Raw genomic sequence first — 15,302 nt, 5'->3', positions numbered from 1 at the left:
CATTTGACCGGCAACATTTTAATTTACTGGACATTTGAGAAATGTACCGGACCCATATGCATTAGGTGCATAACCTGATTAGGGCGTCCACCCAAAGTGCTCAGAATGACAGCACATTTACAGTATGGTCATTCATATTAACAGAACATGCCAGTCCAGGATGCAACGATGTGCGGTCCTTCTTACCGAATGTGCACTTTGAACATTTTAGAATAACAGCCAACAAGACAAGTAGCAAACAACAAAATCACTAACTTATGTCAATCTACTATAGTAGAAAAGATGAGCCTACCTGTTCTATTGGTCAGCTTGTGGAGAAAGAAATAGCCTATTCCAGACTTACTCTGGGACAGTTGTGGGATGATAGATCCCAAATTCCTACAACCAGGAGGACTAGGCTACATAGCAAAGATCAGAAAGTTTAATAGTTTAAGGTAAACGATCAGGCGATTTCTTCCCGTTATCACCAAAGCAGGGCACTCAAGGCAGTAGGCTACTCGAATGTTTGTTCCATAATCATTTTAGCGGGAAAACGCTGTTTTCAAAAGGCAGTGCACATGCGACAGGTTTCATGTGACAGAGATGAATAAGAATGGTACTTTGAAGCAAGGTAAGACAAGCCTCATAATATGCAGTAAAACCTTCAGGTTTCAAACAATTAAGTAGCTTATATGTTTTCAAAATGCCTCCAGCTCATAGCAAAGTGGTGTGTGTCGCGCTGATGAAGCCTGCCTTCCGTTTGACGCCTCGTTCAAATCAACTCGGAAATCTCCAACTTCCGACTTCTGTGCGTTGAAGAGAACTGGGAAAAACAAATGAGCTCCAAAGGGGGAAATAGTTTTGAACAGTAAACCAACTCAGGAACTTGGTCCTCTTTCTTGAGCTCAGACTTTCCGACCTGAAGATCACTGAGGTCATTTTAAATGTATTTATTTAAGCTTTATTTAACTAGGAAAGTCAGTTAAGAACAAATTCTTATTCACAATGACGGCCTACCCCGGCCAAACCCGGAGGACGCTGGGCCAGTTGTGCGCCGCCCTGTGGGACTCCCACCACAGCAGGTTGTGACACAGCCTGATTTGACCTCGTATTTTTCACAGTTGTCTTGAAAGCACCACAACATGCAGCAACGCTGTCTGACAGATGTCTCACTCTAAGGCTCTGTATCTGTATGCTAAATAAGATAATGAATATACAGTACACACACACCAAATGAATTCCACTAAATTATGCAAATTAACATAGACCGATAAGCATGACCAGCCAAATGTATTTACATCGACTGGCATTTACATCAATGACTAGGCTAAAAGCCTTATTTTACAATGGGATTTATTCTTCTTCTCCCAGACAATTGTCGGGCACCAATTCTATTTTATCGTCTTTTCAATGTTATTTTTGGGGGACAAAACTGGCTATTACCGGCTAACGGAAACCCTGGTGTGCGTGTCTTAATGTGTTCAGTGTGTGAGGAGCCAGGCACTAATAGCCTTGGGGGAAGGGATGTGTGACCTTGGATAAGGCCAGGGTGGGTGGAGGGGGAACCCCATCCTTCAGCCCCTCTGGCTCACGTTGGGGTTAAGCACAGCCCTGTCCCCATGTGAAGCCCCACCGCTCAGCAGCCAGCAACACATGCGTTTGGAACCTGCCTTTCTATTTCACTATTTCTCCCAAGCTAGATACACAGAGCACGCAAACAACCTAACCAATGTTGCCTAGACAACTCACAGGCCTAGGTTAACCTTTGAACTGGCCTTGTGCTAACTCACTGACTGTCAACATGCTTCAAACGTCCTCTCAATCTCAGAGGCAACCAGAAAGGGCTGGTATAAGCCTATAACCCTGAACTCACCCTCACCCTGCAACTTCGGCTATGGGGAACAGGTATCTGATCCATAGACTGATTCTAAGACACCTCCTATATGAAGTCATATATTGTCTGAATAATATGACAGTCTATGGGCCGCTAAAATAGGTGGCAGAATGGACCGTAGTTGTAGGTTTGATTCCTGCACAGGTTACATGGGAACGTACCATATAAACAGTAAATAACCTCAGATGAATGAGTCATGTTACCATCACATCCACTGACGCTGCCCCTCACCCCAAATACATCTGAATTTCTCTCAACTCACTTGCAGGGCGCGCTGTTCCCGACTCAGCTTGCTAGAGTCTGCGTACAGCTCGGTCGTGACACACTTGATGCGGTCACCCACATAGCCCAAGGAGCTAGCGATCCTCTTGGTCAGGCTGGTCCTCCGTGAGCCTCTTCGCCCACCCTCTTCGTCCTCATCCCCTTCTCCATGTGACTCCTCTGTGTCTCCAACACTCTCTCTTTCACTGTCCCTCTCCTTCCCCAGGCCCATGTAGCTATGGATGGGGTGGGAGGAGTTTCGTTTGTCCATCTCTTCTCTCTCCTCTCCAGACGTGAAGTCGCAAGAAAACGTGCCATCTCTACACAAGTGGTCGCCAGACTTGCGGTCACAATCCCCAGTTGTGCGGACTCCAGGCATGCGGTTGCCAGAGATGTGGTCGCCAGACTTGCGGTCACCAGACGTTCGGGCACAGCGCAGGGTGCTCTGGTCCTGTTCCCCTGGGTCTGAGGAAGGGCTCTGGTCCTCAGGGCTCTCCTCGGCCCGATTAACCAGCTTTGGGGAGCCCCAAGGTGGGCTAGAGGCCATACCTGGACAGCCCGTCTCCTGGAGGGGCTTTGGTCTCAAACAGAGAGTTTCTGGTTGTCTGTCTGTGTGGATAGTTGTCATGGTGGAGCTTGGGCTGGGGTGGTGATGAAGATGCTGGGGGTGGTGGTGATGCAGTTGGTGTTTTGGCTCCCGTTCCACTTCCCTAATGTTTTCGTTGCCATGGCAACACTTGTGTTGGTTGCCCCTGGCGATGGGAATGGTGACAGAGACTTGCGGCTTGTTGGTGGTCAGAGTGGACTCTCCATCTGTGTCGGAGTGGACGAGGTCAATGCAGACGATGCGGTCTTTGGAGGGGGTACTGAGGCTGGAGGAGGAAGTGGGTCTGGGCTGGCTCCCTCCCTGCTCCCCATCCTCTCTTTTGGGCTTCATGTGGGACCCCTCTCCTGTTTCCACACCACTTCGGCCCCTGTGGGACCCACCACAATCCTCTGTGAGACCCCTAGGTTTGTCCTGACCATGGCCCCGGCACTTGGGCCCCTGATCTGCCCGCTCCAGGGCTTTAGAGTCTGGATGTGTGTGCATCAGAGGGTGGGTCATCTCCTGGGAGTTGTAGGTGAGGTACTCCCCAGCATGGCTGTGGTAGGGTAAGGGATGTTTGGCTGCCAAGTGGGAGGGGTACAGGCTGCTACTGCCCAGCAGGACAGGGTGAGGGTAGGCTGGGCCCTTCCCTGGCAGAGGGAGAGAATGGAGGGCCATGCTGTCAGGTACAGAGTAGTGCAGGTATCGGTTGGCGTAGGCCATGCTGTGAGCTAGGTAAAGGTGGCTGGGCGGGTGCCCGTTGGTATTCTCCAGACAGGGACGTTTAATATAGGGAGACACCTCCTGGGACGTCTCAGCCCTCTTGGGGGCTTTAAGAGGCTTCTCTGTGGAGCTCCTATGATGGCCGGCCATGGGGGAACCTTCTGATTGGCTGGGGCTGTGATTGGGCCAATCACCATTGGGTTTGGGGGATGGGGGCATCGTGGAGGCAGGCTTGTGATTGGAAGGTATTGTGTTAGTATGTGGCTCTCCAACCCTGAGGCAGGATGGACTGTTTTGCTGGGACTGGGGCAGGACTCTCTCTATAACCTTGTGTTTGATGACTGAGGGAGAGGAGCGTTTCCCTTGGGGGTCTGGGCTGGGCCTGGGGGAGGGGGATAGGGCTGGCGGGTGGGGGTGTGTGTGGGTGGACCCAATGGTGGAGATAGGTGTAGGGGTGGGCACCACCCAGGAGGAGTGCAAAGTGCTGATCATCTCTGGTCTGTCTGGGGCCTTGGAGAAAGTGCTGCAGACCACTGAGTGGGAGGGGTGGGAGGAGGGTGAGAGGGTCTCCTTCAGGAGCTCCCGGCATGGGGGATGTCCGTACCGAGGCCCCAGATCTTCCATCTTGATGGGGAAGCTGTTGGGAGGCAGGTCAAACTCCAGCAGCCTTCCAGAGAGATCCAGAGGCTTTGGGTCTGCTGGGTCTTTGGTAGTCTTGTTTGGTGGGGTTTTCCGCTCAGAGGACGGTTTAGAAGGGGACCGATTGGGTTTCCTTTCACACCCCCCAGCCCTGTGCTCTGACGCCCCATCCCTGGGTCTGGGTTTGTGGGGGCTGGGCCGGGCGGGGGAGGGGTGCTCTTGAGCAATGCTGCTCACATAGAATGGGTGAGGCATCGACTGGGAAGAGGAGGAAGATGGTGGCCCTATTCGAGGGACTGGCCTCTGTAGGTCTAAGGTGCTGTCGCTGAGAGTGGGAGGCAGGGGAGGAGCAGGCTGGGGGAGGCGAGTAGAGGCGCGAGGGGAGGAATCAATGGGAAGGCTATTACTACCACCACCACTAATACTACCACTGCTGTTGTTGGCTCCTTTGTTTGAGGTGGGTCTAGTGGGCTTACTGCTCCTGCTGGGGGGTCTGTCTCGGTCTGTGTGGGGGGGCTGAAGGTGCTGGGGTGGAGGGGGAGGCTGGTGAAGCTGCTGCCCAAACGGAGAGCCCTCGTGGTGGATGCGAGACCCGACACTCAGTCCCTTCTCCTGACAGTGTACCATGGAGGTTGGGGCCACAGACACCGCTGGGATCCTCATGGGAGACCCCACCAGGGGGGAGGAGATAGGGGACGGGGGGTAGGGGGGCATGAAGTAGAGCCTCTCGGTGGCCGAGGCAGCAGCAGGGTTCATGTTCCCCCCCTGGGAGGCACAGAGGGACTGGTAGGCCAGGTGCTGGGGCAGGTAGGGGCTGGGCTGACTGAGGAACTGAGCCTTGTACATGCTGAGGGCGGCGTACTTGGACGTGTCCATGAAGGGGTAGAGGCCCGGGCTCAGCCCCCAGGGCAGACGTAGGTACCCACCTGCTCCTGCACCAGCACCCCCCAGGCCCAGCTCTGAGGGCTTCTGCCCCCCAGGCCCCACACCTATCCCGTCTAGGCCCTCTGGCCCCCTCTGGAGGCCTGGTGGAGGGCTCTTGTACAGGCCCATGTAGCCATTACTAGGCTTGCTCCTGTCCATGGAGACATCAGACTTATAGAGGAGGTCCGGGAGGCCGTCCCGACCGTAGCTCAGGGGGAGGGTATTGGTCACTTCGCGGGGCTTCTCAGCCGACAGTGCTTGGATCCCTGGGTAGATCACGCCGCCGTGCAGGCGGAGGCCATCCCGCATAAGAGCATTGCAGTCCAGACCCATGGTGGCCAGGGAGGTTAACCTGGCATCCACCTACAGGGGGATAACACAGGGGGGTTAACCTGGCATCCACCTACAGGGGAATAACACAGGGGGGTTAACCTGGCATCCACCTAAAGGGGAATAACACAGGGGGGTTAACCTGGCATCCACCTACAGGGGAATAACACAGGGGGGTTAACCTGGCATCCACCTACAGGGGAATAACACAGGGGGGTTAACCTGGCATCCACCTACAGGGGAATAACACAGGGGGGTTAACCTGGCATCCACCTACAGGGGAATAACACAGGGGGGGGTTACCCTGGCATCCACCTACAGGGGAATAACACAGGGGGGTTAACCTGGCATCCACCTACAGGGGAATAACACAGGGGGGGTTACCCTGGCATCCACCTACAGGGGAATAACACAGGGGGGTTAACTTGGCATCCACCTAAAGGGGAATAACACAGGGGGGTTACCCTGGCATCCACCTACAGGGGAATAACACAGGGGGGTTAACCTGGCATCCACCTACAGGGGAATAACACAGGGGGGGTTACCCTGGCATCCACCTACAGGGGAATAACACAGGGGGGTTAACTTGGCATCCACCTAAAGGGGAATAACACAGGGGGGTTACCCTGGCATCCACCTACAGGGGAATAACACGGGTACAAATCTGTTATATTGTTTCAAAACAGCCTTATACACATGTAATACACAGGTTGTCTTCACTTGAGTTTGTATGAGGATATGGTTTACATCTCTTAAAAATGGCCCAATGCAGCTGTTTTTATCTCAATAAGAGATCATTTTAGGGTAACAATGTACCTTCCTGTAATACAGGAATATGAATTAAAGTTTAGAACGTAGATGCACAGGTCGAGCAAAACATTTGAGTAATCGAGGTGACGGACAGTAACACATTCAATATCACCTTACACAATCTTGCCTGCATCTCGCTGATCTAGGATGTAATCAATAGTCCAACAGTTACAAACGAGTTTCTTTTGGACAAATTCAGGTATATTTATCATTCTGTTTGCTTCAGTTTCAGATTTATTTTTTTCAACAGAATCAGCGGAATGAATATGCCCCTGATCACAAACACAGTTCACTTCATAGCAGCAACATGATCCCTTCGATCGTTGTATAATCCTTCTCTCATCTATGTGCTCTCCTCCTCTCATCTTTTCCCTTTGCTTGTGGACTTCAGTGTACAACACATCAGCTGTCTGTGACAAGGCGAGAAAGAAAAATCCAAACCATCATAACCGCTACACACACCCTACATCATTATTAACATATTAGCTAACAACGTCAGTACCATCAGTCAACATAGCTACTAGAACTATTGCAACAAAAAAAAAATATTAATAAATCCAAACGTTTTCCGTGACTTGGAAGAGTTCCAGTGTTGGATAGCCATAGCCAGCTAGCTGGCATAGCATTCCTCTCGGTTTGAGCCGGGTGTTTGCGTAGGTTAAACTAGCTAGTTCTCCCACTTAAAAAGATTATGAAAATTACAGGCCTCTCTCATAGGTACACTTAGACAAAATGAGAATGGAAAAAAATTCCAGAAAATCACATTGTAGGATTTTTTATGAATTTATTTGCAAATTATGGTGGAAAATAAGTATTTGGTCAATAAAAGTTTCTCAATACTTTGTTATATACCCTTTGTTGGCAATAACAGAGGTCAAATGTTTTCTGTAAGTCTTCACAAGGTTCACACACTGTTGCTGGTATTTTGGCCCATTCCTCCATGCAGATCTCCTCTAGAGCAGTGATGTTTTGGGGCTGTTGCTGGGCAACACGGACTTTCAACTCCCTCCAAAGATCTACACAGACTTTCAGATTTTCTATGGGGTTGAGATCTGGAGACTGGCAAGGCTACTCCAGGACCTTGAAATGCTTCTTACGAAGCCACTCATTCGTTGTTGTTCCAACACTGGAACTCTTCCAAGTCACGGAAAACGTTTGGATTTATTAATTTAAAAAAAAATTGCAATAGTTCTAGTAGCTATGTTGACTGATGGTACTGACGTTGTTAGCTAATATGTTAATAATGATGTAGGGTGTGTGTAGCGGTTATGATGGTTTGGATTTTTTTTTCTCGCCTTGTCACAGACAGCTGATGTGTTGTACACTGAAGTCCACAAGCAAAGGGAAAAGATGAGGAGGAGAGCACATAGATGAGAGAAGGATTATACAACGATCGAAGGGATCATGTTGCTGCTATGAAGTGAACTGTGTTTGTGATCAGGGGCATATTCATTCCGCTGATTCTGTTGAAAAAAAAAAATCTGAAACTGAAGCAAACAGAATGAAACCGGGATAAATATACCTGAATTTGTCCAAAAGAAACTCGTTTGTAACTGTTGGACTATTGATTACATCCTAGATCAGCGAGATGCAGGCAAGATTGTGTAAGGTGATATTGAATGTGTTACTGTCCGTCACCTCGATTACTCAAATGTTTTGCTCGACCTGTGCATTGTTGTGTTTGGGATCATTGTCATGCTGAAAGACCCAGCCACGTTTCATCTTCAATGAAACGGGGCGGCAGCGTAGCCTAGTGGTTAGAGCGTTGGACTAGTAACCGGAAGGTTGCGAGTTCAAACCCCCGACCTGACAAGGTACAAATCTGTCGTTCTGCCCCTGAACAGGTAGTTAACCCATTGTTCCCAGGCCGTCATTGAAAATAAGAATATGTTCTTAACTGACTTGCCTGGTTAAATAAAGGTAAAAAATAAAAAAAAGGTTTCACTCAAAATCTCACGATACATGGCCCCATTCATTCTTTCCTTTATACGGATCAGTCGTCCTGGTCCCTTTGCAGAAAAACAGCCCCAAAGCATGATGTTTTTCTACCCCCATGCTTCACAGTAGGTATGGTGTTCTTTGGATGCAACTCAGCATTCTTTGTCCTCCAAACACGACGAGTTGAGTTTTTACCAAAAAGTTATATTTTGGTTGCATCTGACCATATGACATTCTCCCAATCTTCTTCTTGATCATCCAAATGCTATGTAGCAAACTTCAGACGGGCCTGGACATGTACTGGCTTAAGCAGGGGGACACGTCTGGCACTGCAGGATTTGAGTCCCTGGCGGTGTAGTGTGTTACTGATGGTAGGCTTTGTTACTTTGGTCCCAGCTCTCTGCAGGTCATTCACTAGGTCCCCCCGTGTGGTTCTGTGATTTTTGCTCACCGTTCTTGTGATCATTTTGACCCCAAGGGGGGGGATCTTGCGTGGAGCCCCAGGTCGAGGGAGATTATCAGTGGTCTTGTATGTCTTCCATTTCCTAATAATTGCTCTCACAGTTGATTTCTTCAAACCAAGCTGCTTACCTATTGCGGATTCAGTCTTCCCAGCCTGGTGCAGGTCTACAATTTTGTTTCTGGTGTCCTTTGACAGCTCTTTGTTCTCGGCCATAGTGGAGTTTGGAGTGTGACTGTTTGAGGTTGTGGACAGGTGTCTTTTATACTGATAACAAGTTCAAACAGGTGCCATTAATAAAGGTAACGAGTGGAAGACAGAGGAGCCTCTTAAAGAAGAAGTTACAGGTCTGTGAGAGCCAGAAATCTTGCTTGTTTGTAGGTGACCAAATACTTGTTTTCCACCATAAATTTGCAAATAAATTCATAAAAAATCCTACGATGTGATTTTATGGATTGTTTTTCTCATTTTGTCTGTTATAGTTGAAGTGTACCTATGATGAAAATTACTGGCCTCTCATCTTTTTAAGTGGGAGAACTTGCACAATTGGTGGCTGACTAAATACTTTTTTGCCCCACTGTATACAAAAGTATGTGGACATCCTTTCAAATTAGTGGATTTGAATATTTCTGCCACACCCATTAATGACAGGTATATAAAATCGAGCACACAGCCATGCAATCTCCATAGACAAACATTTGCAGTATAATGGCCTTACTGAAGAACTCAGTGGCTTTCAACGTGGCACCGTCATAGGATTCCTCATTTCCAACAAGTCAGTTTGTCAAATATCTGCCCTGCTAGAGCTAGTGCTGTTATTGTGAAGTGGAAACGTCTATGATTAACAACGGCTCAGCCGCGAAGTGGTAGGACACACAAGCTCACAGAACAGGACCTCCGAGTGGAGAAACCTCGTAGCATATAAAAACCATCTGTTCATGGTTGCAACTCCCTACCGAGTTCCAAACTGCTTCTGGAAGCAACGTCAGCCAAATAACTTTGTCGGGAGCATCATGAAATTGGTTTCCATGGCCGAGCAGTGTCGGCTGGAGTGGTGTAAAGCTCGCCGCCATTGGGCTATGGAGCAGTGGAAACTAATTCTCTGGAGTGATGAGTCATGCTTCACCATCTGGCAGTCCAACAGAGGAATCTGGGTTTGGCGGATGCCAGGATAACACTACCTGCACGAATGCATAGTGCCAACTAGAGGACGACGACGGATTATGATTTTTCAACGCCGGTACCGATTATTGGAGGACCAAAAAAAGCTGATACAGATTAATCGGCCGATAAATAAATAAATAAATAAATAAATAAATAAATAAATATATATATAGAGAGAGAGAGAGAGAGAAGTGTTTATTGTTCATTCAGTATTGTTGTAATTGTTATTTTTACAAAAATATTTTCAATTACAACAATACTGAGTGAACAATAAACACTTGTTTTAACTTAATACATAAATAAAATCTATTTAGTCTCAAATAAATAATGACACTCAATTTGGTTTAAATAATGCAAAAAACAGCGTTGGAGAAGAAAGTAGAAGTGCAATATGTGCCATGTAAAAAAGCTCAAGTTTATATTCCTTGCTCAGAACATATGAAGTTTTTCAATATTCCCAGTTCGTCAATATTCCCAGTTAAGAAGTTTTAGGTTGTAGTTATTTTAGGATTTTTGATGTGTCGACTATTTATCTCTATACCATTTGGATTTCATATACCTTTGACAATTGGATGTTCTAATAGGCACTTTAGTATTGCCAGCCTAATCTCAGGAGTTGATAGGCTTGAAGTCAAACAGCGCCGTGCATCAAGCATTGCTAAGAGCTGCTGGCACACGCAGTAAAGTTTGAATGAATGCTTACAAGCCTGCTGCTGCCTACCACCGCTCAGTCAGACTGCTCTATCAAATCATAGACTTAATTATAATATAATAACAAACAAATACAAGCCTTAGGTCATTAATATGGTCGAATTCGGAAACTATCATCTCAAATACGAGCCGTAGGTCATTAATATGGTCGAATCCGGAAACTATCATCTCAAATACGAGCCTTAGGTCATTAATATGGTCGAATCCGGAAACTATCATTTCAAAAACAAGATGTTTATTCTTACGGTGAAATACTGAACCGTTCCGTATTTTATCTAACAGGTGGCATCCCAAAGTCTAAATATTGCTGTTACATTGCACAACCTTCAATGTTATGTCATAATTATGTAAAATTCTGGTAAATTAGTTCGCAACGAGCCAGGCGGCCCAAACTGTTGCATATAGCCTGACTCTGCGTGCAAAGAAAGCAAGAGAAGTGACACAATTTCACTTGGTTAATATTGCCTGCTAACCTGGATTTCCTTTAGCTAAATATGCAGGTTTAAAAATATATACTTGTGTATTGATTTTAAGAAAAGCATAAACATCCATGCCTAGGTACATTTGTGCAAAGATGGTGCTTTTTGGCAATGCGCTTTTGTTAAATCAACAGTTTGACGAAGTTGAAGTAGGCTGTGATTCGATGATAAATTAACAGCTAGCGCAGTGATTATATGCAACGCAGGACTTAGTAATATCAACCATGTGTAGTTGACTAGTGATTGTGAAGATTGATTGTTTTTTGTAAGATCAGTTTAATGCCAGCTACCAACTTACCGTGGCTCCTTGCTGCACTCGCGTTTGCTCGAAGATTGCAATGTAACCGGCCATAATCTGCGTCCAAAAATGCTAATTACCGAATGTTATGAAAACTTGAAAATCGGCCCTAATTAAATCGGCCATGCCAATTAATTGGTGAATCTCTAGTGCCAACTGTAAAGTTTGGCAGAGGACTAATGGTCTGGGTCGGTTTTCCATTGATCGGGCTAGGCCCACACTACAGAATACGATGACTTTCTAGACAATTCTGTACTTCCAACTTTGTGGCAACAGTTTGGGGAAGCCGCTTTCCTGTTTCAGCATGACAATGCCCCCATGCACAAAGCAAGGTCCATACAGAAATGATTTGTTGAAATGGAAGAATTTGAATGGTCTGCACAAAACCCTGACCTCAACCCATCAAACACCGTTGGCATGAATTGGAACGCCAACAGCAAGCCTGGCCTAATTGCCCAACATCACTGCCGACCTCACTAATTTTGTGGCTGAATGGAAGCAAGTCCCCGCAGCAATGTTCCAACATCTTGTGGAAAGCCTTCCCAGAAGAGTAAAGTCTTTTATAGCAGCAAAGGGGTGACCAACTCCATATTAACGCCCATGATTTTGGAATGAGCTGTTCGACGAGCAGGTGTCTTTTGGTAATGTAGTATAAGTGAAAGTTAAAGACAACTAAATATAGCTCTTTCGCATCTTCTTAATTTTGAAATAAATGTATTCAAAACTGTTCAACTATTTTCTCTTTTTGAGTCAACTTATCACTACTTGTTATGCACTGCAGTGCTAACTAGCTGCAGCTCATGCTTTCAGTACTAGATTCATTCTCTGATCCTTTGATTGGGTGGACAACATGTCAGTTCATGCTGCAAGAGCTCTGCTAGGTTGGAGTACATCCTCTGGAAGTTGTCATAATTACTGTGTAAGTCTACTAAGTCTACTTACACAGTAATTATGACAACTTCCGGAGGATGTACTGAAACCTATCAGAGCTCTTCCAGCATGAACTGACATGTTGTCCACCCAATCAAAGGATCACAGAATGAATCTAGTACTGAAAGCATGAGCTGCAGCTAGTTAGCACTGCAGTGCATAACAAGTAGTGATAAGTTGGGGGTGAGAACCATGAGCCTCCTAGGTTTTGTATTGAAGTCAATGTACCCAGAGGAGCAAACTGCAAAAATCACAGAAGCTGGAGACTCATATCTCCCGCAATAGTTTTAAGCACCAGCTGTCAGAGCAGCTCACAGATCACTGCACCTGTACATAAACCATCTGTAAACAGCCCATCTATCTACCTTATCCCCATACTGTATTTATTTTGCTCCTTTGCACCCCTGTATCTCTACTTGCACATTCATCTTCTGCACATTCTACCATTCCAGTGTTTAATTGCTATATTGTAATTACTTCGCCACCATGGCCTATTTCTTGCCTTACCTCTCTTATCCTACCTCATTTGCACATGCTATATATATATATATCTACTGTATTATTGATTGTATGTTTGTTTACTCCATGTGTAACTCTGTTGTTGTATGTGTCAAACTGCTTTGCTTTATCTTGGCCAGGTCACAGTTGCAAATGAGAACAGCCTAGTTAAATAAAATAAAAATAATTAAATTTAAAAAAGGGAGGGAGGGAAACTAGCTGTCCTTCGGCTACGCCATGATGCTACGCCATGATGCTACGCCATGGTGCCACCCTACAGAATGCTGTTGAGGCTACTGTAGACTGTTTCGGCTACACCATGGTGCCACCCTACAGAATGCTGTTGAGGCTACTGTAGACTGATTGCAAAACAGTGTGTTTCAATAAGTTAGTTAGGTGACCTGTTAATATACACTGCTCAAAAAATAAAGGGAACACTTAAACAACACAATGTAACTCCAAGTCAATCACACTTCTGTGAAATCAAACTGTCCACTTAGGAAGCAACACTGATTGACAATAAATTTCACATGCTATTGTGCAAATGGAATTGACAACAGGTGGAAATTATAGGCAATTAGCAAGACACCCCCAATAAAGGAGTGCTTCTGCAGGTGGTGACCACAGACCACTTCTCAGTTCCTATGCTTCCTGGCTGATGTTTTGGTCACTTTTGAATGCTGGCGGTGCTTTCACTCTAGTGGTAGTATGAGACGGAGTCTACAACTCACACAAGTGGCTCAGGTAGTGCGGTTCATCCAGGATGGCACATCAATGCGAGCTGTGGCAAGAAGGTTTGCTGTGTCTGTCAGCGTAGTGTCCAGAGCATGAAGGCGCTACCAGGTGACAGGCCAGTACATCAGGAGATGTGGAGGAGGCCGTCGGAGGGCAACACCACAGCAGCAGGACCACTACCTCCGCCTTTGTGCAAGGAGGAGCAGGAGGAGCACTGCCAGAGCCCTGCAAAATGACCTCCAGCAGGCCACAAATGTGTGTCTGCTCAAACTGTCAGAAACAGACTCCATGAGGGTGGTATGAGGGCCCGACGTCCACAGGCGGGGATTGTGCTTACAGCCCAACACCGTGCAGGACGTTTGGCATTTGCCAGAGAACACCAAGATTGGCAAATTCGCCACTGGCACCCTGTGCTCTTCACAGATGAAAGCAGGTTCACACTGAGCACATGTGACAGAGTCTCGAGACGCCGTGGAGAACGTTCTACTGCCTGCAACAACCTCCAGAATGACCGGTTTGGCGGTGGGTCAGTCATGGTGTTGGGTGGCATTTCTTTGGGGGGCCACACAGCCCTCCATGTGCTCGCCAGAGGTAGCCTGACTGCCATTAGGTACCGAGATGAGATCCTCAGACCCCTTGTGAGACCATATGCTGGTGCGGTTGGCCCTGGGTTCCTCCTAATGCAAGACAATGCTAGACCTCATGTGGCTGGAGTGTGTCAGCAGTTCCTGCAAGAGGAAGGCATTGATGCTATGGACTGGCCCGCCCGTTCCCCAGACCTGAATCCAATTGAGCACATCTGGGATATCATGTCTCGCTCCATCCACCAACGCCACAGACTGTCCAGGAGTTGGCGGATGCTTTAGTCCAGGTCTGGGAGGAGATCCCTCAGGAGACCATCCGCCACCTCATCAGGAGCATGCCCAGGCGTTGTAGGGAGGTCATGTGGAGGCCACACACACACTACTGAGCCTCATTTTGACTTGTTTTAAGGACATTACATCAAAGTTGGATCAGCCTGTAGTGTGGTTTTCCACTTTAATTTTGAGTGTGACTCCAAATCCAGACCTCCATGGGTTGATAAATTTGATTTCTATTGATCATTTTTGTGTGATTTTGTTGTCAGCACATTCAACTATGTAAAGAAAAAAGTATTTAATAAGAATATTTCATTCATTCAGATCTAGGATGTGATATTTTAGTGTTCCCTTTATTTTTTTGAGCAGTGTATTTAGTATAGTTTTATCTGAAAAGGATAACTTAAATGTTTTACTATTTTTACTTTTATTAATTTCAATGAGAACGGTCCTCCCCTTCCTCCTCTGAGGAGCTTCCACTGCTGCAATAGTTATTTTTAAAATGGAACAAAAAAGCTACAAAATATTTCCCAAGCAAGAATTTAGCTAGGTCTGTCTGGGAATGGGCTGAGTGACCAACTTAATTGGAGGAGCCTAATTTGAGGGAGATGTTTTGTTTTATTTTATAGTTCACCTTTATTTAACCAGGTAGGCTAGTTGAGAACAAGTTCTCATTTACAACTGCGACCTGGCCAAGATAAAGCATAGCAGTGTGAACAGACAGCAACACAAGAGTTACACATGGAGTAGACAATAAACAAGTCAATAACACACTAGAATATACATTGTGTGCAAAAGGCATGAGGTAGGCATATTATTACAATTTAGCAGATTAACACTGGAGTGATAAATGATCAGATGGTCATGTGGTCAAATGGTCATGTGCAGGTAGAGACACTGGTGTGCAAAACAGCAGAAAAGTAAATAAATAAAAACAGTATGGGGATGAGGTAGGTAAATTGGGTGGGCTATTTACCGATGGACTATGTACAGCTGCAGCGATCGGTTAGCTGTTCAGATAGCAGATGTTTAAAGTTGGTGAGGGAGATAAGTCTCCAACTTCAACGATTTTTGCAATTCGTTCCA

At 46.4% G+C, this 15,302-nt stretch overlaps 1 protein-coding gene across 4 annotated transcripts in view; it reads right to left on the bottom strand.

The window, feature by feature from the left end:
- Nucleotides 1–15,302, bottom strand: part of LOC109870157 (BCL-6 corepressor) — a 69,267-nt gene that overhangs the window by 34,278 nt on the left and 19,687 nt on the right. For all 4 annotated transcript variants that reach the window (XM_031800013.1, XM_031800033.1, XM_031800022.1 and 1 more), the window contains one exon: nt 2,136–5,369. In XM_031800013.1, the coding sequence (XP_031655873.1) occupies nt 2,136–5,369 (3,234 nt within the window). The remainder of the gene's footprint in view (nt 1–2,135; nt 5,370–15,302) is intronic.

Source organism: Oncorhynchus kisutch, linkage group LG2, assembly GCF_002021735.2.
Source record: "Oncorhynchus kisutch isolate 150728-3 linkage group LG2, Okis_V2, whole genome shotgun sequence".
NCBI lineage: Eukaryota > Metazoa > Chordata > Actinopteri > Salmoniformes > Salmonidae > Oncorhynchus > Oncorhynchus kisutch.
This window is presented reverse-complemented; position numbering and strand designations above follow the sequence as displayed.